Below are 23,639 nucleotides of genomic sequence, written 5' to 3' on the forward strand. Positions count from 1 at the left end.
CAGACGCCGTGGGAGCTGATTTTATGGCCAAGGAAGCAGACCTCATTCCTAAACAGCTGGCACTTCCGCGTATTTATTTTGAGTCCGACCGCAAGTAGGCGTTTGAGGACCGTCTGGATGTGTTCCAAGTGGGCCTCTGGGGTCGGACTATATATGATGATGTCGTCGAGATATACCAAGGTTGATCCGGTCAGGTCGCCGAGAATGTCTTCCATTAGCCGGGAGAATGTGGCAGGCGCGTTGCAGAGGCCGAAAGGCATGACACGGAATTGGAACAGACCAAATTCAGTGGTAAAGGCGGTTTTTGGTCGGTCTTTCTCTTCGACTGGGACTTGCCAAAAACCACTCTGCAGGTCCAACGTCGAGAAAAATTTGGCACCCGCGAGTCTGTCCAGAACGTCGTCCATTCGTGGCATCGGGAACGAATCTTTCGTTGTCACGGCGTTTAACCGACGATAGTCAACGCAGAGGCGCAACTCGCCGGTCTTTTTCGTGACCAATACGATGGGGGAGGCCCAGGGACCGGCTGCTGGTTCGATGATTTGTCTTGTCAGCAAGTCGTTGATGAGGGACCGTACCTCTGTCTTCTTGTGCAGCGGTATTCTGCGATGGGCCTGTTTGATGGGGGCGGCGTCGCCGCTATTTATTCGATGGCTCCCTTTATGGACTTGGCTTAAGTCCCGTTCGCTTTGGGCGAAGGCTTGTCGATGCTGGAGGAGGGAGTTGACGATCGTCGACCGTTTTCCAGGTGGTAGGTCGATGATAGCAGCGTCCAGTTGGCGGGGCAGGTCGTCTTGTCGCTTTCCGTTCAGTTCGTGTCTTTTTATTTCCTGACACGAATGGACTGAACTTACTGGTCGATGGGGCGCAATTTCGTTCCGGAAAGTGACCCTTGTCGTGGTTCCTCCCAGTTCGACGATCGTATTGAGGTGGCGCAGGAGATCCATCCCCATGATGACCTCTGAGGAGAAATCAGTGACGGCAAATTTCCATCTCGCTTGTGTGCCTTTAATTGCCAACGTAGTCTCGGCCCATACGTAGATCGCTACGTGTCGACCGTCTGCGACTCGTATTCTTTCCCTTTTGTCGTTCACCCTTTTTCTATGTTCGCGGGGAATTTTGGCGAACAGTTTGCTGGAGATAACGGAGACGCTTGCCCCGGTATCCAACAGTACCCTACATGGTACTCCTCCGATCTCGCCTTCGGTGTCCAATACGAAAGGTGAGTCGCCGACGCTCCCTAACACTGGGACGGGCTTTTCTTCATTTTCGATGATCAGTCCTGCCCGTGTGGAACTGACCATTATTCTTTTCCCGACTGGGATCGCACCTCTTCCTCGTCGGAGGCGTTCTCGACTGCCCGTACCTTCGGACAGTTCCGCCCGCGACATTGTGGGCTTCCGCAGTTTCGGCAGTTCCTTTGCCCTTGCCAGGGCGGTCTGTTGCCGTTACGGCCCTCCGCTTGCCAGGGAGGTCTGCTGGCGTTTCGAGCTGCGGTATTGAAGTGAGGCTGGTGGTCTTGGGCTGGTCTGTTGGCCGCCCCCCTCCCTTGACTCCTCAGCCGTTTCGCATCCCTCGCGTGTTTTGCGAGCCGTAACAGCTCCTGCAGTGGGGTCTTCGGATCTGCGGTGAAGACGGCAGCGCGGATATCCTCGTCGTGAAACGACAATATGAGGAGTATCTTGTCCAGGACGTCCAACGGGATAGGCTCTGGAAAGGCCTCCATCCTTTTTCGACGGATGTCCGCGAACCGAGCTTCTATGTCGTCGTTGTTGCGGATCGACGGGGAAATTAGGTCACGGAATGCGTCGTACGGGTGTGGCGAAGATTTGAAGCGCTTCACCAGCCTCTCCCTCAGCTCCTCGTACGCTTCGTACGCTTCTTTCGGTACTTCGTCGATGAGGAATATTCTCGCTTGACCTCGTAGAGCGAGAATGAGTGAGTTTGCCGTCGGTTCGCAGCGTAGGGCTCGTGACACGATTTCAAATTCGCGGATGAATCGTTCTACGTCGCCCGTTCCGTCGAAAACAGGAAGCTCGGTCGGTTGCTTGTGGATGGTGCTTCCTAGCATGGGGTCGGTGACAGGTCGTGGAGTAGCGTCGTTTCTGCATACTGATGACGAGGGACTCAGTGTGCTCGCCGGAACCGCTGGGACCCTCGTTGAAGGGCTTGCCGGAATCGCTGGCGTGCGTGTTGTGGTGTCCCTCTCGAGAAGCGCGACGAGTCGCGCCATCTGCTCCTCCAGACGTTCCACACGTGATGGATCGTCCAACTGGTGAGGAGATGCCTGTCTCCTTTTTGGGGGCATCTTTGCGTGGTGTATTCCTTTTGCGGCTCAGGTCAAACACTTCTGACACCAGTGTAACGTGGGGTGAAGTGGGTGGCTTTGACTGAACAGGGAAAGACCAGCAGAGATGGGAGTCTAAAGGAAACGACAGTTCTCAGAGAAAGCTGTGGTCCGACTCGACTTCCGAAGGAAAGGGCGCTTCTTTTATAGCTGAGAAAGTAGCGGTACTTTCTCCCACTCCCCAGCATCCGAGGGCGGGGGTAGTTTCCCCCCACTCCTTCGGCTGCGGGGGCGTACGTTACAAATGTATAAAACGCTTTTTTGCAGTCTTTTACCTGACTAATTTATACATTGTGGTCAACACGATAATTCAACTAAATAATAAACAGAGATAGGTGCGGAAGCGTGCTTTTTTCCAGGAAAGGGCAAATTACTAAGTAAAAAAAAAGTTCACCATAAAAATGAACAATGGTACGCAGGGTAGCGCCAAAACTCCCAATTGTTGCCATTACTTGAATGAACTTCACATTTCGTCCGTCAACATCAATTTCGTTTCTGTACGTCTCGTCGGTTTGGTACTAGACATACATATAAAAATGTTTAATAAATTGAAATAAATAAAATACGCATGTGGTTGTAAGAATAATTAATCGACAAATGAGAAACTGAGAGTTCACTTAACGAGCATTGGTGAAAAACCAGGCCCACCGTAATTCGCCATTTCACACCTAAATTATTCTAATACTGTTGACGTGTTAATATCGCACATGGCATATTTGAATCCTTTTTATTGATTAATAAACAAAATTAACGTGTGCGAAACAAACCAATGCCCTCACCAAATGCACATATAGACATATACATACATGGACAAATTCTATTTCATATCAAGAAATGCTATAGCGTGAGTTTTCATCGATTTACATGCGTTTATTGTAATGTGATTTCAAACGAAACCGATTCGTTTATTTAAGTTTGGTAGCCCTGAAAAGCTGTTCGTTCACAAAAGTAAACGAAGGTGAAACAAATATTGCCCACATGGTAAATGTACGTAAGGTAGTAGTTGAAATAGTAAATTTTAGTAAGCGTAATTATGTATTTGATATACAAATGTAGCTCAAATGAAAGTCTAGAACCGAAAACTTTGTAAATGGTTTGGTGGCCCTGAAAAGGGCCTTTGTTGTTGTTGTCGATGTAAATTGATTTGTTTGTTTAACCGCCGAATCCGTAGAGGGTGCGTCCTTGTCTCTTGAGGGCGTAGACCACGTCCATGGCAGTGACGGTCTTGCGCTTGGCGTGCTCGGTGTAGGTGACGGCATCCCTGATCACGTTTTCCAGGAACACCTTGAGGACGCCTCTGGTCTCCTCGTAGATCAGACCCGAGATACGCTTGACTCCTCCACGACGAGCGAGACGTCTGATGGCAGGTTTGGTGATGCCCTGGATGTTGTCTCGCAACACCTTCCTGTGACGCTTAGCGCCCCCTTTTCCCAATCCCTTTCCTCCCTTTCCGCGACCGGTCATCTTGAATCAGCAAAGTGTTTGACGAGCGAGAGCGAGAAACAGCACGTCCGCGAGCGGCGAGCTGCACCAGTCGAGTGAGAATTGAGTAGTTGTGGCTGCGTTTTAACGATAGTTTATAGGGAGTGCCACTCCCTTAACCTATCCATCGAACGTGTTGTATGGGATCGGACTCTCGGTGATGTTTGTGGTGCGGGCTGGCGGCTGCTCGCTTGTGGGGTGTTTGTCGATCTGGAACACTAAGCAAAATTAGTGCAACATCTGTGGGATACTGTCGGGGTTAGTGTGTTAGTGGGTGGTTAACGGGTATGGACCGTTTGGAGGTGGTTGAGTCTGGTTAATTAAATTGGGTGCTATTTTAGCCTATACCCATCTTCAGAATGTCGATGGGTCTTTGGTTGGACGTGAGTTTGGTCACACTGAGGGAATTGATCAGGGGATTGTCTATTTTGCCGAGAGACTTGAAGTAGTTCACGGCAAGTTTGTGTACGTGTTTGTCGAGGTAGTCAATGCTTAGGTCATTGTGAATTATAGTGTTTCTTGTGTACCAGTCGTAGTTGCCCGTGGCACGCAAGAATTTGTTTTGAATTGTCTGTAGTCTGAGTATGGATCTGTTGGAGATGGTAGTGTGAGCCCACACGGGGCTCGCGTACGTGATTTGTGGGCGGATGATGGATTTATACAGCAAGCACTTGTTTTTAAGCGAGAGCTTGCTGTTTGGTTTGCATAGTGGGTAAAGCTTTGACGCAACTGCCCTAGCTTTACGCACCGCGTTAGTGATGTGGGGTCTCCAGGTTAATTTGCGGTCGATTATTACCCCCAGGTAGCGGGTAGACGTGGTCCAGTTGACTGGTTTGCACCGTTTTTTACGTCTGGAGAAGAATATTGCCTGACTTTTATCCGGGTTGATTTTCATCAGCCATTTATCGTACCACGCTACCAGTTGGTCCGAGTACTTCTGGAGGGCGAGCGAGACTCCCTTGGGGCCGACGGAGCTCGCTAAGATGGCCGTGTCGTCGGCGTACTGTGCGATGTTTGTGTACCTATGTGTAGGAGTGGGTATGTCGTGTGTGTAAAGGTTGAATAGCGTGGGGCCGAGGATGGAGCCTTGGGGTACCCCAGCGGAGATGCCTCGCTGAGTTGATATGCGGTCCTTGAGTTTGACCTGAAATCTCCTTTCTCTTAGGAAGGATGCGATAGAACGTATTGAGTGGGGGGTGATGTTGGCGGCAATCATTTTGTAAAGGAGGCCAGAGTGCCAGACTTTATCGAAGGCTTTGGAAATGTCTAGGAAGATTGCTCCAGTAGACATGTTGTGGTCGAAACCGTCTATAACGGTTTCAACAACTCTGTGAATCTGGTGAACGGCAGAGTGTTGGGGTCTGAAGCCAAATTGTGTTTTGGGAAGAAGGTCAATATTTGCGATTTCGCTGTTGAGATTTGAGATTAAGATCCGTTCCAGGATCTTACTCAGTGAGGATAGCAAGCTGATGGGTCGGTAACTTGTTGCGAGGGAGGGGTTCGAGTAGGGTTTTCTGATGAGAATGACATTGGCGAGTTTCCATTGACTCGGAAAGTAGCAGATTCTGTTGGTGGCATTTAGTATTGCCGTGAGTGCAGCGATGGCTTTTTGAGGGAGTTCTTTTAGAGCTTTGTTGGAAATTCCGTCAGGGCCAGGGGCCTTTTTGGCGGCGATAGTTTTGATGATGTTTAGGACTTCAAGCGGCGAAGTGGCGACAATGGGTACTGGGGCTGGGTTTTCGAGGTAGCTGTTGACGGAGCTTTCAACCATTTGGCAAAAGTCACTTTGCAGGTTGAAGTTTGAGAGAGAGAATTGGTCCTGGAGACTGTCGGCTAGGGCTTCCGCTTTATCGGCGGTGGAGTAGACGAACTTATCTCCAACTTTGATCCTGTCGATCCTGTTGCCGTTGCTTCTGAAGATTTTTGACAGTTTCCAGAAACCGTTATGTCCGTCTTCTAGCGCTCTGAGTTTGGTATCCCAGTTGTCGTTTCGTAGTTGCCACAAGGCATTTTTAACGTCTTGTTGAAGTCTGTTCATTCGCTGTTTGAGGATTGGGTCCTTGTACCTTTGGAATGCCTTCCTAGCTCTATTCTTAAGGCGAATAAGATCGCGAATGTCGGGGGGTAAAGCTTGCGGGTGCAAAGGGGAGTGGGGTGTGGTGGTGGTGCTGGCGTCTAAGGCTGACTGTATTTCATCCGTGAGTATGTTAATAGCGGAGTCTATTTCTTGGGTGGTGTGAATTGAGTGGGGGTAAGTGACGGTGTGATGAAGGAGAGTTGAGAATTTCTCCCAAGATATGGTACTTCGGAGGATGGGGTTTATAGTTACGGGTGTGTTGGTGAGTTCTAGTATGACCGGGTGATGGTCGGAAGAAAGATCGTTTACTACAGTCAGGGACTGCGCGCCCGGAAAATTTTGAGTTAGAACGATGTCTAAGATATCGGGTCTGCCTTTGAAGTTAATGGGGATTCTTGTGGGTTCGTCTGGGGCCGTGACGGAAACTTTTGGGTTTGAAAGTTGGGAGTAACTTAAAAGAATTTTTCCATTATTGTTAGTGGCTTGACTGTTCCATCTGGAATGTTTGGCGTTAAGGTCGCCTGCGGCAATGGTGGCTTTGTTGGTGTTGAATATTTTGTCCAAGTCTGTGGTGAGTAAGTGTTGTTTTGGTGGGTTGTATACTGCGTGGAGGATGAGTGGGGTGCCAGTGTTAGTCCAAACTTCTACCGACGTCAGTTCTATCCCTGTGGTGATCGGCCGCGGGGCCAAGTTGTGTTGAATTGTGTGTTTGATGAATATGGCAGTGCCGCCGGCGGCTTTGCCTATTCTGTCGTTTCTGTATGTGGTGTAGTTTGGGAAGTTTAGTCGATTGCCAGGTTTGAGCCAAGTTTCGTTTACTAGTGCGATATCAATGGAGTGTTGGAGCAAGAATTGCTCGAATTCGACACGCTTGCTGAGTATGCTGCAGGCGTTCCAGTAAACGATCTTGAGGTAGCAAGTCATTTTTTATGTTGGTGGGTGAGCATGAGCAGGATGGCATTTATCGAGTCAATGGACTGTTCGATTTTGCTCATCCGATTTGAAAGGTCTTGGTTTGGGTTCCAGCTAGTGTTGATGTTGGGTTGTTGGGTGGGAGGGGTTAGGGGAGGGAAATTTGAGTTTTCGTGTCTATATTGCGGTACGTTGGTCTTCGTTGGTTGGGGGTGGGAGGGGTTGGGGTTTCGGGGTTGGCGGGAGTTCTTCCTGCTTTTGTTGTTGGGATTTGAAGGGCAGCCTCTGTAGCTGGAAACGTGAGGGCCTCTGCAGCTGGTGCAAGTTGGAGTGGAGGTTGTTGACACACAGTCAGTGGTCAAATGGGGTCCTGCACATTTGATGCACAGGGGGGCGACATGGCAGTTGTAGGAGCCGTGACCGAAGCCTTGGCAGCGGTGACACTGCGGTACAGTATCACCACGGCGAAGTGATTCGGTGCGAACCAGTTGGCCGAAGATGCTGGAGAGGTTGAACAACTTCTTCCCCTCTTCGTCACGTGTGGTTTCGACAGTGAACATGGGCATGTCGCGCTTGTCACGTCGTGATTTCATGACGGTGGCTTTACTGGCTTTGTAGCCAAGATCGGCCAACTCGGCGAGGACTTCTGACTCGGAATAGTTGGGGCTAATGCCTCTAATGACCAGTTTGAGCGGTTTGTCTTCCGTTAGAGGGTGGGCATAGAATTGGAATTGTTCATCTTGGAGCATTTTTGTGATTTGGCGGTAATCATCGATGGTGCATGGTGTGATTTTGACTCTGTTTTCAGAGTAGACGGCTGTGAATTTGAGGTTACGTCCGTCGAGTTTCCTTTGAACTACCTTGTAGTCCGATGGCAACCTTAGAAAGATTGGAGCAACTTTAGGTTTGGGAAGCACATCCGAAACGGTGTTTCTGGATGGGTGAGCGGGGCTTGTGGTCTGGGGGGGTGTACGAATTTGAGGCGTGTTTGCCGACGGTGTGCTGAGGGCCGCTTGTTGGGTGGGTGTGTTGTGAATTGGACGCTTCTGAATATGTTTCCGATTTCGGATGATGCCAACAGGGAAGGAGTATTCCTCTGGTTGTGGTGCAGGTGTTTGTGTAGGTGCAGGTGTTTGGGTAGGTGTGGGTGATTGTGTAGGTGTGGGTGGTTGTGTGGGTTCAGGTGCGGCTGCTGATGCGGGTGGGGACTTGGCAGCGGAAGTAACCTCCATTTTGTTAGACTGCACGGATTCGGAATCGGAGTCGAAGTCGGATTCCGCAAGTGCCGCGTATCTGTTGCTGATGGGTGGGGGCGACTGTAATTGTGTGTGTGTGGTGTTGAGTGGGCTCGTCATTCTACGCTTACCGTTTTTGCGTGGTGACGTCTGAGGGGATGTGGCCATATCCTTCGTCTTTGTGGTCGTCGTCGTCGACTGAGCCTGCGACATGTTTGACGCGAGGTTTCCCAGTTGGGCGGAGTGGGCTGCTTGGTCAGCTGCTCGTTGGGCTGCGTGAGTCGCGATTAACTTTTTGAGGGAAGCGTTTTCTTCCCTCATTTCTTGGTACGCCTTCACGAGTTTTTTAAAGTCATGTTCCGTGAATTTATGCGTTTTAGCGCTAGTGTCACTGCCACCACGGCCATCGCGCCGCACACTGGCCATCTTGTGGGTGGGTTTTTTTTTTTTTTGTTTGTTGTGTCACTGTCACTTGTCACTTGTCACTGTCACTATCACTTTTGTTTATTTGGCTGTTGCTAGGACAGCCTCTCATTCCCAGAGGGACGCGTTCGGAGAGTCGAGCGGTAGTTACATCGCGGTTTCGGCGACGCAGCTGTTATAGACAGCTGTTTGTAGCGCGGGTAACGACAACGACTGCGCGGCGGGACACGTCCGAGCACTGCGGGCGCTGGGCGCGGGTTTTTTTGTGAGAATTGAAATCACAGGCGCCTATATTTATAGTAGTGCGTGTGGTCAGTGATACCACACGTTTACAAATTAGTAACAAAATGTGCTGCAGGACGAAATTTTGTGTAACAAATTGAATTTCAAATATGACGATATAAATTAAATAATTTATGTGGTAATTCTCACATTGTTTATATAAAAATACCAATTACATGTACAGAACTAACAAAAATCAAAAATAGATAATATTTTCAACAAAGTGCCATATGTTCAGTCTAACTTTTGAATTCGGATGCTGTTTTCGTTGGCGCTCGTAAAAAAATGTATTCGAAAATTTGACACGTTGTAAAATCGTTTCGCCAACATTTCCAACTAGAATTATTTGGAAATCCAATAGAAAGCAGGTATAAAAATTGTAGCTAATCCAAGCAAACACTAGATCACTACCCTAGATGATTTCGAGTTTTGTAAAGGTGTGTTTAGATTCTCTAATATATGTATCTTGGAACAATATAAAATAAACAAAAGAAGTCTATTAATGAATGTGATTTTTCAAAACTAGTTGCATCTTCTTCATTGTTGTTAAAATGTAATGCTCACAATCTAAAATACTCAGCAGTTAGGAATTTCTATCGAGAGATTCTGTTATGGTTATAAATTCAGAGATTCCGGTGTCAACCAGTACATATTTATAAACATTGACACTGATTACACGATCCATGTTCAACGCATTTTTTTTTCAATGATACCTGGAAAGGCTTAGCGGGTAATATTCTTGTATAGTATTTACATACCCAAAAAACCATGCCTATCGGAGCATTTCAGTCTCATGGCCTTGTTGGTGTTGGTCAGTATTCAAAGGTTTAAAAAGATCCCATTGTTAATGCCTATCATAAAACGAGCAGCCGCCAGCCCGCACTACAACATCAACGCGAGCATAGGAGCTTGCTCCAAAGAACTATCAGAAAAACGTTACCCACTACTAATTGACCAGACGTATCCGCGGAGAACGCGCTTAATTTTTTGTCAAGTTTTATGCAAAATTATACATTATCCCATTTATATTATCGAGATTATAATTGTCGAGTAAATTTAAACTCCAATACGCATATAGAAAATGAGAAAAATATCAAAAGTGACATGCACTGGTATGGCCGTAAAAGCACGCGTTACGTTCTCTCTTTTACAGCGGCACGTGTTGCGAGCTGTCAAGTCGTTTCGTTGTTGACTATTTTGTCGCATTTTTTGGATTAATTCACTAGTTATTCTTCAATTTCAACCATAAAATGGAGGCGACGGACGTCAATATCGATGTGAACGATTTCCTTCCGGCGAAAAAAATAACCAAACTGTCAAAAGGTAAAAGGAAAGCATCTCAAGCTGATGATGCAATGGAAGTAAGCAGCGTTCGGAAAGGCCCCAAAGCAAAAAAAGCCAAGAAGACTGAAGACAATGAGTCCAAAGGAGATATGCGGAAAATACCAGTACCAGCTCATAGGTAACTTTTCATAGTAGCAAAATGTTCTCTTCATATTTATGTGTACTTACCAGCCATTGATTTCTAGATACACACCTCTCAAAGAGAAATGGACGCAGATAATAACACCAATCGTCGAACATCTGCTGCTAAGAGTCAGATTCAATCTCAGAACTAGAAACGTGGAAATTAAAATCGGTCCGGAAACTATCGACATAGCAAACCTCCAAAAGGGCGCCGACTTTGTTAAAGTACTGAATTTTCAACAATAATTTGCTTAATTTGTTAAGAATTATAATTATTATATATATTTATTTATTGTGTTACAATTTTAGGCTTTCGTATGCGGGTTTGAGGTGGAAGACGCTCTCGCTCTCCTCAGATTAGACGACCTATTTGTCGAGAGTTTTGAAATCAAAGACGTGAAGACACTGAGAGGTGACCATTTGGGCCGAGCGATCGGACGGCTCGCCGGAAAGGGAGGTCGGACCAAGTTTACCATTGAGAATGTAACCAAAACGAGGATCGTGCTCGCCGACGCCAAGATTCACATACTAGGAAGCTATCAAAACATCCAACTGGCACGCAGGGCTGTCTGTAATTTGATCCTCGGCTCCCCACCCTCTAAAGTATACGGACAACTGAGAAACGTGGCCGCCAGAGTATCGCAGAGGATATGAGTTGTCTGAAGAATACTTTTATACTTGATGTTATGTATGTTTAGTTATAAGTTTAAGTTAAATGAAATAAATGTATCTATTCTTTAACAACAAAATTAAAAATTCAATAGTTTTTATTTATTGTACATACATAAATATAAAATCCAACGTAAATGAGTCGACAATTGTTTAAATTTCACTTCAACACGCTCTTTCTATATTTGATCATCATTGCAAACCTACCACATTGATTGAAAACTAAGATTAAACAAAAATATGTAAATTGCAAACGACCATTGACTCATTCTAGGCCATCGCGATGGAGATTACACCAAATAGCAAGCGTAATCATATATGAAATCATTATAAATAGAACTTAAACGACCAGCTGATTGATATGTGTGATGAACAATGGCGCTAAGTATTTACTATATATTGTAATGTGGGAACACGGGAGAGAGTATCCGCTGTCTAAGTGCATTCGGGGGTTAATGATGGAGACCCCCAAATTAGCCTAACAGTACTCAGTAAGTGCTCGCTAGAATTCTCAGAACCCAGGCGAGAGCGTAAATGGATACATAAATGGATCGGGGAAGCTGTGGTGAGCAACTTGTCCTTTATAAGAACATACATACATACGCCATATCAGATTATTCTGGAGCGAGCGCTGGTTACACGTGGACCTCCTGAATCATTCAATAAATTCTGTGAAGCGACTGGCCTTTCACTTGGATACTGAACCCACCCCTACGCAACAATATGTAGGTAAAATTTCAAGCAATCATTTTGTTGCTTGAGTCATCGCGATGGCCTATGTTAATTTAATGTAAAAGGAATGTATTTACACACAAATACCGACCACAAAGTAAACAGGTAACATAAAAATATATCTACATTCGATACAGAAATTCACCGACCGACTTCAAACGGCCGGTTAATTTAATCTCACAAAAGAATCTTATATTTATAGTGCTTTGGAACTCTCGAGATAACTAATCTGCCGTCGTAGCTCAGCGAGGCGAACGTCCATGGATCGGCCGAACTCCACTCTACGCAGTACACGGAATCTTCATGCTGTTCGTAATATTGCAACACGCCATCGATGAGCCTGTACATAACAAGACAGTCGATACATACTACACAAGATTTCAATATATGTACATATGTACATAATATAGAATAAAAATTCCGACTTTTCTTTATTGGCACCGTTGTGGTCTGGTGTGGCGTCGCTATCCGACACGCTCAATTCGATGTTGCTTTCGTAATTTTTACTGTCGTCGCTCTCCTGTAGGGTTGTGTCTTTGTCGGTGTCGTCCAGTTCCTCATTGGCGTCCATGTATCTGTGTTGGCTTTGGGATATGGCTTCGGAGCTGATGCTGGCTGCGCTCGTGAGCAGCACACGCGCATCCGAGCTTCCGGTCAGCAATAGCTGGTCGTGGAATGTGTTAAATCTGACGGCCCAAACCCTATTCAAGTATATAAAATTGAATGCACATTTGTAATCTTAACATATCAACGGTATTATATACATATATGTACTATATAGTATGATATTTCTTTTAATATAAATTATTTTATCGCGAATTAAGTACATACACATACATATTGTGGTATACAAATCGACGTATTGTGGATTGTGTAGCCTGGAGTTTGTTTATTTTCAGTAATAATTGTCCAAAATTATTAAAATTTTGAGCGGGATGAAGTTTTGAGTCTAAGCAACATTTTTAACGACTGACTGTTATCCTAATTCCCACTCTATCGGTCTAATACGAATACGATTTATAATATATTGCAATGTACACAGTTCTCCTGTACCACCACTGATTCATTCGTAAGAGTGACTACACTGATGCATGCTTAAGAGTGGCAACACAGACCTACCAAGTCGTAATAAATGCGATTAGACGGTTGTTTCAATTATCATTATCAGAAGTGAAGCTTAGAAGAGCCTTGTAAAATTATAATAAAAAGGAGCCTGAGTCTGTTAATTTTATAAGATTCCGACTCCGCTTGAAATACTCGGACTCCACAACCCTATTACATATTTATATGATATTACCCTTGCGATTTATTTTTAATTATTTACGGTTCAATTTAGGTTAACGTTTTAAGGAGAAGTAACATTCATTTTTTTCATTCACCAGTACAAAACGATATACCGGTAATAGGAGAAATTATACACCGTTTACCGATAGATGAAGTTTTACGGTAAATTGCAATCCTTAACCGTTTGCCTGCGGCCTTCCTCTATGGAAGTTTTGCGCGATTTTTTTTTAGTTTTGCGCGGCTGTCTTCCATAGAATTTGTGAACTTTGCACGGGATTTTGAGCCTTATATGCGCCTATTTCAACTGTTTTAAGGTTCAAAATTGGTTGAATATATTACTGAGAGTTAAATGCCATCTATTCAATTTGCTTAAAATGAATATATACCAGTCAAAATTAGTTTTTTGTGGAACCATACTGAAACCTCGTTTATGTGACGTCACGTCTGTTGAACAATGGCGACGATACGTCTCAATTGTATGAAGAATGATTTTTTGACAATTAAGCCAAAACTACGAGATATGTTATGTATTTTATTGTTTAAAATAATACTTTATGTGTTAATTATCATATCTGGTTACTTGAGTGAATATTAAAATCTGTATTTAAGGTCGAAAACTCGATTGGCAAATTCGCGAAAAAGGTGCCGCCGCATACAGGGCTTGTTTGCTATATTTATCGCCGCGGGCAAAGGGTTAATTATACGTCTCGAAAATGGGCTATATATGTATAGTGTTGTCATCCGATGAGCTTCTGGAAATCGTTTGTTTAAAATTCTAGAAAAATTATCGATATCTTCTTAAAAAAATTTTGTTTGTTAGTACATACATATATGGAACTATTTTTTAACAATTAATTTATTTTATTTATTATAATGTACCAGTGCGAATGATCGCTTCGTAGAAAGACGGGCTCTTTTGTTTTCCTGTAATCCCATATTTTGAGGCAACCGTCATCGGCCACGGTGGCTAGATGGAACTGCTTATTGGGATTGAAGTCTAAATCCCTCAAATGCTGGTTATGCGCCGAGTCCAACGACCAGGCTGGCTTCGGTGAATTGTTTCTGGTGTCGTACGACTTCAAATGGGTGTCTTGCATAGCGACAAACTGAAATATATTAACCGAATGAATATAACGACACAGTACAAATGATTACGTGTGGTATGTAGGATTCTACCTGTTGTCCATTCTGATGCGGATTCCATTTCCCTCCGCTAAACTTTAAATGCCCCTTTCCTTCTAGCTGAATGTGATTAATCAGAGTGCCGTTTACATCGAAGATGACTACACTATTGTCGACTACAATGGCTAGACGATTCGTTTCAGTCATGTGAAATTCAGTGCACTTGACTTCCGGTCCGTATTTCTAAATTAGACAACACGATCAATGTCATGTAAATGTGAAATTTGAAATGTGTTTTGATTTTACCTCTACGTCGTATATTTGAACGATTTCTAATTGATCTTTTTGAACGCCCGATGTGGTGATTGTATCTGCGGTGTCGTCCGATATGACTTTTATGTTAGGCAGCTTCAACAGAGCCGTGCCCATGTTAAACTGGCCGGCCATCGGATTATAATAGCAGGATACGAACGAGGAGGCGTCATGAGGGGAACATCGGATGTGCCAAATTTCACCCAGATCATGTTGATACACCTTAATTTGAATTTTTGCATATTATAAAGCGTGAGTTGGTTAAGTCAAATCAAGAGTTTAAAGCGTGGTCATTACTTTAGTGTGCAAAGCTCCGGTTTCCTCCTCAAGTTCGACTATGTGAATCTGGTTGCTGTTTGGTTTGAGACATTGTGTGCCAATGAAGAATCTTATTGCATCGTTTTCACCTACTTGAGGAGCGAGTGCTCTTGACTGTAAATATATGTATTTTACATGTAATGTCAAATTTTGGTTAAATATAAAAAGTTAAATCAGATTTATATGGCAATTCACCTGATGCTCAAGGCCGTATATGATTGAATTTCCGTTTTCCATGTTTAAGTATCTTCACATTGAGCAGCTGTCAATTTGACGTTGGCTGTCAGTTTAAACGAGTGTTGCCAGTTGTAAAATATTTGTTTTCAAATCGTTTCGGTGATTACTAGTCAAATGTGAACCGGTCACCGGACAACCGGTCGCTTTAGATCGGTCACACGTGATCACCCGTCACACTAAAACTGGTCAGGAGAAAACTGGTCACACCCGAAAATTGGTCATGAAAAAACTGGTCACACCCAAAAATTATAAATTGGTTGAATTTTTGGTGTGACCAGTTTTTTCATGACTAATTTTTGAGTGTGACCAGTTTTAGGGTGTGACCAGTTTTAGTGTGACGGGTGATCACGTGTGACTGATCTAGAGTGACCGGTTGTCCTGTGACTGGTTCACATATGACTAGTAGTCCGTTTACCGATTCCTGGTCACAAAGTTACTAAAATCTCTATAACGGAACATCTGGCAGCCGAACAGTCCACCATACTAACGATAACTATCATTCTAACGAGAACTTGAGTGCCAAATATTGCGTATTTGCGATTTTAATGGCAAAAATTGTCTTTGTGACCACCGCAATGTGACTAATAATCCAATTACCTTTAAAATCGTACTGTTGTTGGCCACGAGATAATTGGCTACTTGTATAATGGTAAACGGATTATTGCGCAAATTGCGATAAGAAATTGCGAATACGGAATATAGAATATCTGGCACTAGAGTTCTTGTTAGTACAATATTTCGCGTGGGTAGCTTTAGATTGATGGAGCTTTTGGGTGCCATATGATTTTAGTGACTTGCGTGAGATCGCTTTTTTTTTGAATAATCACTGAACCTTATATAATATATTAGCGATAATTGACGGTATATTAATATATTTTTATCGGTTAGTAGGAAACATCAACACTATTGAAGGCACTTAAGGCGCTGACACACAAAAAAGTACGCGGCACGTGTTTTTTTATAGATAGTTTTGCACATGTAAAAAAAACGATAGCACGTCTGATCTAAGGTACCTAAGCCAAAAATTATCCCTTGGAGTATTTTCGATGATATTTTGATATTTTATTCTTGTTACAAAGGTTTGACGGTGATTCTCATATTTGAAAAAATGTCGGAGAAACTTATCGAAATAATAAGATCATACGAATTAATAATGACCTGAAGAAACGCCCTTCTCAGCTGGAAACCATGAACACGTGCATGGTTTACGATTCATTTTGTTTGCGCCTTTAAAGTAAAGTGACCATTCATACTGATTTTACCAGTACAGTATTGGTGTTTAAGTCGTTATATAAAACCAGTACACTTTCTTGACCAATAGTATCTAATAGACGGATTAAAATATACAAATTCTTCAGTAAAAATGATATCTCCTACAAAAATATTTGAAAATTAATCGAATGCTGTTTCCGTTTAATGCACCTGCTGAAGGACTTTTTTAAATTCGATTAAAAATATGTGGTCCAGTGATAAAACGCAATTGCATATTGCAAATTAAAAATATTTGTTAATTATATGAAATTTTAACCAATCTTGTGTAGAATTTTATAAAAGCATTCAACACTGAAAATAAGGGTCACCTTACTTTAAAGTATTCATTAATATAACAGGGTTCTTATTTATAAACTTTAAAATCCACATCGCCAACAAATGCAATGTCTTCTCTAATGTATAGTATTTAAATATCCTTCATTTGTAAAACGCAATTAAGTTTTCAAACCTTCTAATCACTTACAGGAATTTAGAAAATGACCAAATGATTCAAATATGTTTGAGAAAATTAGATATTATTCTTGAAAAACTACTTATTGTAATTTAGCCAGTTTAGAAATAAAGCCTGGAAGATTAATGTACTTTTATTGTTACTTTAATGAGAAAACTATAGAGAATTGGGTTGTGACGGCGAATAGTATTGTTATGGTTATTGTTTAAAACACAAACTAATTCAAAGCGCTTCTGTGCCGATTTTTTCCATGAGAAGCTTAACATTTTTACTTTATCTATGTTTAGTTTAATTTATTTATGATAGACATTAGCTTTTATTACATGTACAATTATTTTTGAGAGATTAAAAGGATTTTCATACGATGAAAGGTTAATTCTCGGCTTATGTAAAAGTGATAACAAAGTAAAAAGAAGATAAATTAAAAAAAAAATTTATTGCCAATATGACTGTATAAAACTTCCAATTAGGAATACATACAATAATTTAACAAGTTAATGTATAAATATACATTTATATAAGTATGGAAAACAATATCATAAAATTTTTATTGAAATTGAAATAAAAAAAATAGTATTTTTTTTCACGACGATAGTATACAATATATAAAATGCAACACGGAGTAGTTTACATTCTCGCATTAATGATATCAATGAATTCAGGTTTCAAACTAGCACCGCCGACGAGGAAACCGTCAATATCGGGACAAGCTCCTAATTCTTTGCAATTAGCTGCCGTGACCGAACCACCATATTGAATACGAACGGCGTCAGCTACAGCTTGAGAGACGTTGGCAGCGAACCATTTGCGGAGAGCCGCGTGGACATCTTGTGCCTGTTGAGGAGTAGCTGTCTTTCCAGTTCCGATAGCCCACACGGGCTCATATGCGACAACGACGTTGCTCCAGTCGGCTCCGATAGCATCTGCTAAAGCTTTCGACTGTCTGAATACAACTTCTTCAGTCTTTCCGGCTTCTCTCTCTTCTAAAGTTTCGCCAATGCAAGCGATCACCTTCAGCCCACTTTGCAGGGCGTGTATGACCTTCTCGGCTACGAGTTGATCGCTCTCGCCAAATATGGCTCGGCGCTCTGAGTGACCGAGGATGACCCAGTCGCAGCCCACGTCGCGGATCATGGCTGGTGAAATTTCGCCAGTGAAAGCCCCCTTGGCTACTTTGTAGGAGTTTTGAGCTGCGACGCCAAATCTAGCCGGAAGATTGCTCCGGGTGAATTCTAGGAATATGGCCGGGCAGCCGAGTACTACTTCGGTGTTTGGGTCGAGCGTCGCTCCCTTCAGCGTGTCCATTATGCCGGTGATTTGGGCCTTGTCTCCGTTCATCTTCCAGTTTCCTCCGACGCAGAATTGTCTGGGCATTTTGAAAGGGGGCGTTTTCTAACCTGGAAAATAACTTTGTTCAGATTGTGTAAGAGATATAGCTTAAGTGAATGGAAAGTATGTAAACTTGGGTTAAGTGGCAGGATATGAGATTGGGATTTACTTGTACGGTTGAAGAGTGTCAGAAGCGAGTCACACGGACCGAATTTTAAGGGTTACTGGAAGCCGGCGCTGATCTTTAATACGACCTTGTCGACCTGAAGGTCAGTCCGATCAAATACACAAGATGCCAACTCACTATAATAATAGCTCACTGATGAACTGTCAAAGTTTATCAAATATGATTACCTATCTATGCCAAATAAAATTTTAAATGCAGGAATTTCATTTGATAATGCAAAAAAATACTTTTTTAAAAATCATTTCAAAATAAAATTTTTGGTGCTTGTTTGATTTGTCGCCGCGCAAAGTGACACAGTAATTATTATAATACTAGTGATTTTTATTATTATAATTATTATAGGAGGTTTCGGAGGTTCGGTGATTATTGGTCACAAAGCGCTCGCCCAAAAGTCACTAAAATTTCTATAACGAACATCTGGCAGTTTCTATAACGAACATACTAAGGGCCGGGCCGCACCGCTCAACTCGCGAACAACTTGGTTGAGGGTAGGGTTGCCAGATGGTATCCAAAAGGAGGACATGTCCTCCTTTTCCATGTTTTGTCCTCCCGTCCTCCCTTACCTACTGTAAGTCCTCCTTTTTGCTAAACATCGGGCGGGACTGGCGGGAGGCGAAAAAGAGTGTATAGATTGACGATGTTAAGCTACAAGATCAATTTTGTAACTTGATTTAATTTCTTAAATCAAAATCAGATGAAGATAAAGCATATTATGATTTGAAGTTGCACGAGCAGTGGACAATATCTACTTCAAAAGTGTTAAAAACATTGAATGTTTCTCAGAACTGCTCAAGATCTGCGAGTTTTATTTTTGTATAAGCGCACATAACGCAAATGTGGAAAGAGTTTTTTCACTGATTAATACTCAGTGGAGCAAAGAGAGGAATAGACTAATAATAATAGAATAATAATAATAAGTGTTCAGTCAGTTAAATCTTTAATTCTTACTCAATACAACTTCAAAAACATGACATGTGAAGATTTTTATAATTATTTGTTAAAAAACCAAGAACTTCTTTCCAAAATTGGCAGCTCAGCTAAATATGATTAAAATAAAGTAAAATAATATAAAAAATTTGTTTAATTTCTGAATTTCCTCCTTTTTTACAGAAAATCCTCCTTTTTAGACCCATCTGCCCTCCTTTATCAAACTATTATCTGGCAACCCTAGTTGAGGGCGACCAGACCAATGGATCCAGGTAGATGGGACATGCCACACCCGTCAACTTGTTTGTCGCACACAGTTCTATACATTTTTTCGTGTCGCGCGACTAGTCGGCCGACAAAGTTGCACGGTGCGGCCCGGCCCTAACGATAACTATTGTTGCGTAGGGGTGGGTGGAAGATCCAAGTAAAAGGCCAAAGTCGTGTCACAGCATTTATTGGTGATTAAGGAGATACGCGCACTGGCAGTTCTCCGTCCAGAATGTCCTGATATCGCCTAAGTACCACCTTATAAGGGGCAGGTCTCTCAGGACATCTTCGACGTCCGATTCGTTTACCTATTGTTATGGTCACGTACTAGATGTGCCATAGAAGTGTCCCACGCTACCGCTGTCGGTTCTGAGAACTCTACCGGAATGAGACCGCTACCCCCGCTAAGTGCATTCGGGGGAGATAATCCTCGAAACCAATTATAACGGTCACACAGTCTCTGGGATGCTACTCGGCCTAATCCGATTGCACTTACTCGGCCTAATCCGAGTGTACGTAACACTATCACAACTATCGATAACTACGATAACTATCATACTGTGGCGGCTCGCTTATACGACATGGTCGAGTTTGGTTGCCTTCCTGCGAGTGGGGACCAACCCGGCTGGGTTCGGAGAGCCGCTACTCACTATGTCTTCAGCTGTCATATAATAAACACGTGCATTAACATGCCAGTCGTCTCATTCGTTCATCCTCCATACTGGTGACCCCCGACATCGAGCCACGCAGCCTCGATCAATTTCAACATGCCGCTCATCCCTGCCTCGCCGAGCCAGGCGGGGAAGCTACCCGCCGCGCCCCCATCGCCATCAACAGAGCGCGTCGCGGCCCGCGGGTGACAATAAACGAGCAGACACGGCTACCTACCTACCGACTGGAGTCCACCCAACGTCGATGACAGGTGCTAAAAAAATGGGGGAGCGAATGAGACGACGATCTTGACAGCTGGATGTGGAGTCATGCGCGATCCAGTACACATAGAACGGTCATCCAGCACCACAAGACATACACCACCTCAGCACCATCATCATCATACTGCGATATACTGTCTATCTTAATGAGATGGAGAGTGCTATTGCGGTTAATCCTAACCACTTTTTCAGATTTATTAAGAGTAAGCATATTTCACATGGTCTTGAGCATTCATTCTCATTTGGTAATAAAAGTTTTGACGGTCCTGAGATCGCCAATGCTTTTGCTTCATTTTTTAGCTCTGTCTTTGACCAGAGAAAACCATCCCTTAATGCTAGTTTGGCTTCACAAATTGGTACTGAGGGTGTCGGTATAGACATTCCGCGGGTATCGCTGGGAGATGTTAGGATGGCTATTATGAAGCTGAAGGGGTCTGTTGGGCCTGACGGTGTGCCCCCTGACGTATTAAAGGTATGCTGTAATTCGCTTTTAGAGCCTCTTCAGTTTATTTTTAACCTTATTCTTGCTTCTGGTAATTATCCTGAAAAATGGAAATTATCTAGAGTCATTCCTATTCATAAGAGTGGCTCTAAAAATGAGGTTGAAAATTATAGACCTATTGCTATTATCTCGGCTATTCCCAAAATTTTTGACATCATCCTTCACCGTTTGATTCTTGCGCAGTTTAAAAGATTATTGTGTGATGAGCAACATGGTTTTACACCCTGTCGTTCCACTACCACTTATCTCGCCTGCTTCACACATTTGATCATGTCTAAAGTTGACGTTGGTCAGCAAGTTGATGTAGCCTACTTTGACTTTCGTAAAGCCTTTGATCAAGTCAATAATGACGCTCTTTTGATCAGGTTAGCTGAAGTGGGTTTTTCAACGCGTCTTCTTAAACTCTTTGCTTCTTATCTTAGTGATAGGAAGCAATTTGTTAGATATGGTCTTTATGAATCTCCTTCATTTTTTACTCGATCTGGTGTTACTCAGGGGTCCACTTTAGGCCCATTACTATTTACAATTCTTATTAATAACCTCCCTAGAGTTTTATGTAATGCATCATGTCTCTTGTTTGCTGACGACGTTAAATTATTTTTTGCTGTCAAGGATGAGAGGCAAGCCTCTCTCCTTCAAGCTGATATTAACGCTGTCTTGGAGTTCAGTTCTAGTTTAGGCCTTGAACTTAATTTAAACAAATGTGCAATTATGAGCTATGGACGTGCACATTCACTCTATTGTCACGGATATTCCATTAGATCCGTCTTGTTGAAGCGTGTGGAATCTATTGTCGATTTGGGTATCACTTTTGATCCTCAGCTCACCTTTCACAACCATATCAAAAAAGTCGCTGACGTTTCCTTTCGTCGACTTGGATTTGTTTTGAGATATGCAAGATTATTCTCCAATCCTTTGTCTTCTCGCTTGCTTTTCAATTCGCTTGTGAGAAGTAAGCTAGAGTATAATGCGATTGTGTGGAATCCGCATGAAGCAAATTACTCTCTGATGATTGAGAAAGTGCAAAAAGCATTTCTTCGTTTCCTATATAGGAAAGAATATGGGTATTACCCATATCTCTACCCCACTCCTTTCCTTTTGGGCATGCTTGGGTATAATTCCCTTGAACTTCGGAGAAACTTCTCATTAATTCGTTTCGTTCTCCTGCTCTTACGTGGTAATACGTCATGCCCGTTGTTGCTGGAGCAGTTGGGGCTTTATGTCCCTATTCACTATGTGCGTGGTAGACATCATCATTTGCTGGCTGTACCTCCTGCCCGCACAGTCCTTTTTCGAATGGCTCCTATTCCAAGAGCTATCCGACTTCTTAATGAAATCGTTGCTGCCGAGACTGAATGTGATATTTTCCACCTTAGTGAGCGTAAATTGTCGGAAATTACTCTAACCCATTTATCTGGTAGTCTGCGCTCATCATTGTTTTCATGATTGTTTGTGATTTATGAGTGAAATTTTGATTAACTCTCTTCCATTTGGGCCTTACAGGGATGTTTTGTATTTGTAGTTGTTTCTTACATATTTATTGAAACTGGCTGTAGGTGCAAGGCATTCCTTATGCTATATTTTATTTGATATTTTTACTTTATCTGTTATTATAAATGCTATTTTTTATGTATGTATGGATGTATTTATGTTTATGTTAATTGTTATTTTGTTTTTTTTCTTTTTTGTGTTATATTTTTTGACCATTGTGGCGCTTTAGGAATTCCTGTTATGCCACAATGGTCTGTTTAAAATAAATAAATAAATAAATAAATAAATAATCATCATCAAGGCCCCGTCCGTCCCCATGAGCGTCGTCACGCCGAGACGGGCGGTAGCGCTACAACACCTCCACGAGCCACAACGACTCACAGTCCAGCTCGGAGAATCATCAACCACATCGATGCCCCTGCCGCCCCCGCCGCCCCACCAACCGACATCAGCCTCGGAAGAGCGGCGCCGCCGCAGCATCGCATCAGCGCGACCATCGGACCAGCCACCGTCCTGCTCGCGACGTCACCGCCCTCGAATCTACCGACCATTCAGGGCGGTACACCTACACAGCGGATGACCTACGTCAACAATTTTTTTCTCCCCATTCAATAATTTTTTTCTCTTTCTTTGTGTAACAATATTTTTTTTTCTATTGTAAAATTTGTTTCTTTGTAATTTTGGTATCGCTGATGCTGGGGGGGGAGTGATGTGGCGGCTCGCTTATACGACATGGTCGAGTTTGGTTGCCTTCCTGCGAGTGGGGACCAACCCGGCTGGGTTCGGGGAGCCACTACTCACTCTGTCTTCAGCTGTCATATAATAAACACGTGCATTAACATGCCAGTCGTCTCATTCGTTCATCCTCCATATGACTAATAATCCAATTACCAGATTCGGAAAGGAATTGTTACACAAATTAAAATCAAGTTATATGTTATATATATGGTAAACGGGTTACATCTCAAATGTGAATCGCTACCAGGATAACCGCCGCTAGGAAAATCGTTAGCGCAGATTCCTTTCGCACGAAAATTCGTCGCACAGGAAAATTACCGTACAGAAAACTGCCCAAATATTGCTCAACAATTTTTTTTATATGAGATTTGAACAGTTTTGAGCAATATTTGAGCAGTTTTCTATACGGCAATTTTCCTGTGCGACGAATTTTCGTGCGATAGGAGATCCGGGCGAGTGATTTTAGTAGCGGTGGTTATTCTGGTAGCGATTCACATTTGGGATGCAATCATCGAACCGTTATATATAACCAGCAGAATAGTCTAGTGGATACCATATACATGATGCTTTGAACAAAGTGGTCACGAGTTCAAATCCTACTGGGTTCTGCTAGCCAGACCTTGGATTTGTGACTCCAGGTCGAT

General features: G+C 43.1%; 4 protein-coding genes across 5 annotated transcripts; 1 reads left to right on the forward strand and 3 right to left on the reverse strand.

Moving 5' to 3' along the window:
- Positions 1-3,499: 3,499 nt before the first annotated feature.
- On the reverse strand, positions 3,500-3,867 carry LOC143909467 (histone H4). The gene has a single exon (XM_077427461.1). It carries the CDS (start codon positions 3,809-3,811, stop codon positions 3,500-3,502), a length of 312 nt encoding a protein of 103 aa, XP_077283587.1. The 5' UTR covers positions 3,812-3,867.
- Positions 3,868-9,896: 6,029 nt separating this feature from the next.
- Positions 9,897-11,061, forward strand: l(1)G0004 (RNA-binding protein pno1). The gene is made up of 3 exons (XM_077446737.1): positions 9,897-10,220; positions 10,288-10,450; positions 10,535-11,061. Exons 1-3 carry the CDS (start codon positions 10,009-10,011, stop codon positions 10,877-10,879), a joined length of 720 nt encoding a protein of 239 aa, XP_077302863.1. The 5' UTR covers positions 9,897-10,008; the 3' UTR covers positions 10,880-11,061.
- LOC143923184 (EARP and GARP complex-interacting protein 1) lies at positions 10,965-14,987 on the reverse strand. Its single transcript, XM_077446735.1, has 7 exons — positions 14,858-14,987; positions 14,642-14,776; positions 14,339-14,566; positions 14,087-14,275; positions 13,790-14,016; positions 12,052-12,327; positions 10,965-11,966 (listed from the first exon to the last, which is right to left on the reverse strand). Exons 1-7 carry the CDS (start codon positions 14,897-14,899, stop codon positions 11,804-11,806), a joined length of 1,260 nt encoding a protein of 419 aa, XP_077302861.1. The 5' UTR covers positions 14,900-14,987; the 3' UTR covers positions 10,965-11,803.
- Positions 14,988-17,032: 2,045 nt separating this feature from the next.
- Tpi (triose phosphate isomerase) lies at positions 17,033-18,628 on the reverse strand. 2 transcript variants are annotated; one of them, XM_077428092.1, is made up of 2 exons: positions 18,121-18,628; positions 17,033-18,019 (listed from the first exon to the last, which is right to left on the reverse strand). In XM_077428092.1, the coding sequence occupies exon 2, from the start codon at positions 17,994-17,996 to the stop codon at positions 17,250-17,252; it is 747 nt and encodes a 248-aa protein (XP_077284218.1). In that variant the 5' UTR covers positions 17,997-18,019; positions 18,121-18,628; the 3' UTR covers positions 17,033-17,249. The 2 variants fall into 2 exon arrangements, with proteins under 2 accessions (XP_077284218.1, XP_077284219.1); XM_077428093.1 differs by having other exon boundaries at positions 17,033-18,030; positions 18,121-18,290.
- Between the last annotated feature and the right edge of the window lie 5,011 nt (positions 18,629-23,639).

The sequence above is a fragment of the Arctopsyche grandis genome, chromosome 3 (assembly GCF_051622035.1).
Source record: "Arctopsyche grandis isolate Sample6627 chromosome 3, ASM5162203v2, whole genome shotgun sequence".
Taxonomy (NCBI): Eukaryota; Metazoa; Arthropoda; class Insecta; order Trichoptera; family Hydropsychidae; genus Arctopsyche; species Arctopsyche grandis.

What these genes read in the sequence shown, in the direction of transcription:
- LOC143909467 (XM_077427461.1), bottom strand. Translation starts at nt 3,811, where the DNA reads ATGACCGGTCGCGGAAAGGGAGGAAAGGGATTGGGAAAAGGGGGCGCT.
- LOC143923184 (XM_077446735.1), bottom strand. Translation starts at nt 14,899, where the DNA reads ATGGAAAACGGAAATTCAATCATATACGGCCTTGAGCATCAG. An exon ending in CCGGAGCTTTGCACACTAAA is followed by an intron (nt 14,567 to 14,641) that starts GTAATGACCACG and finishes ATTCAAATTAAG; the next exon opens with GTGTATCAACATGATCTGGG. An exon ending in CGCATCAGAATGGACAACAG is followed by an intron (nt 14,017 to 14,086) that starts GTAGAATCCTAC and finishes AATATATTTCAG; the next exon opens with TTTGTCGCTATGCAAGACAC.
- Tpi (XM_077428092.1), bottom strand. Translation starts at nt 17,996, where the DNA reads ATGCCCAGACAATTCTGCGTCGGAGGAAACTGGAAGATGAACGGAGAC.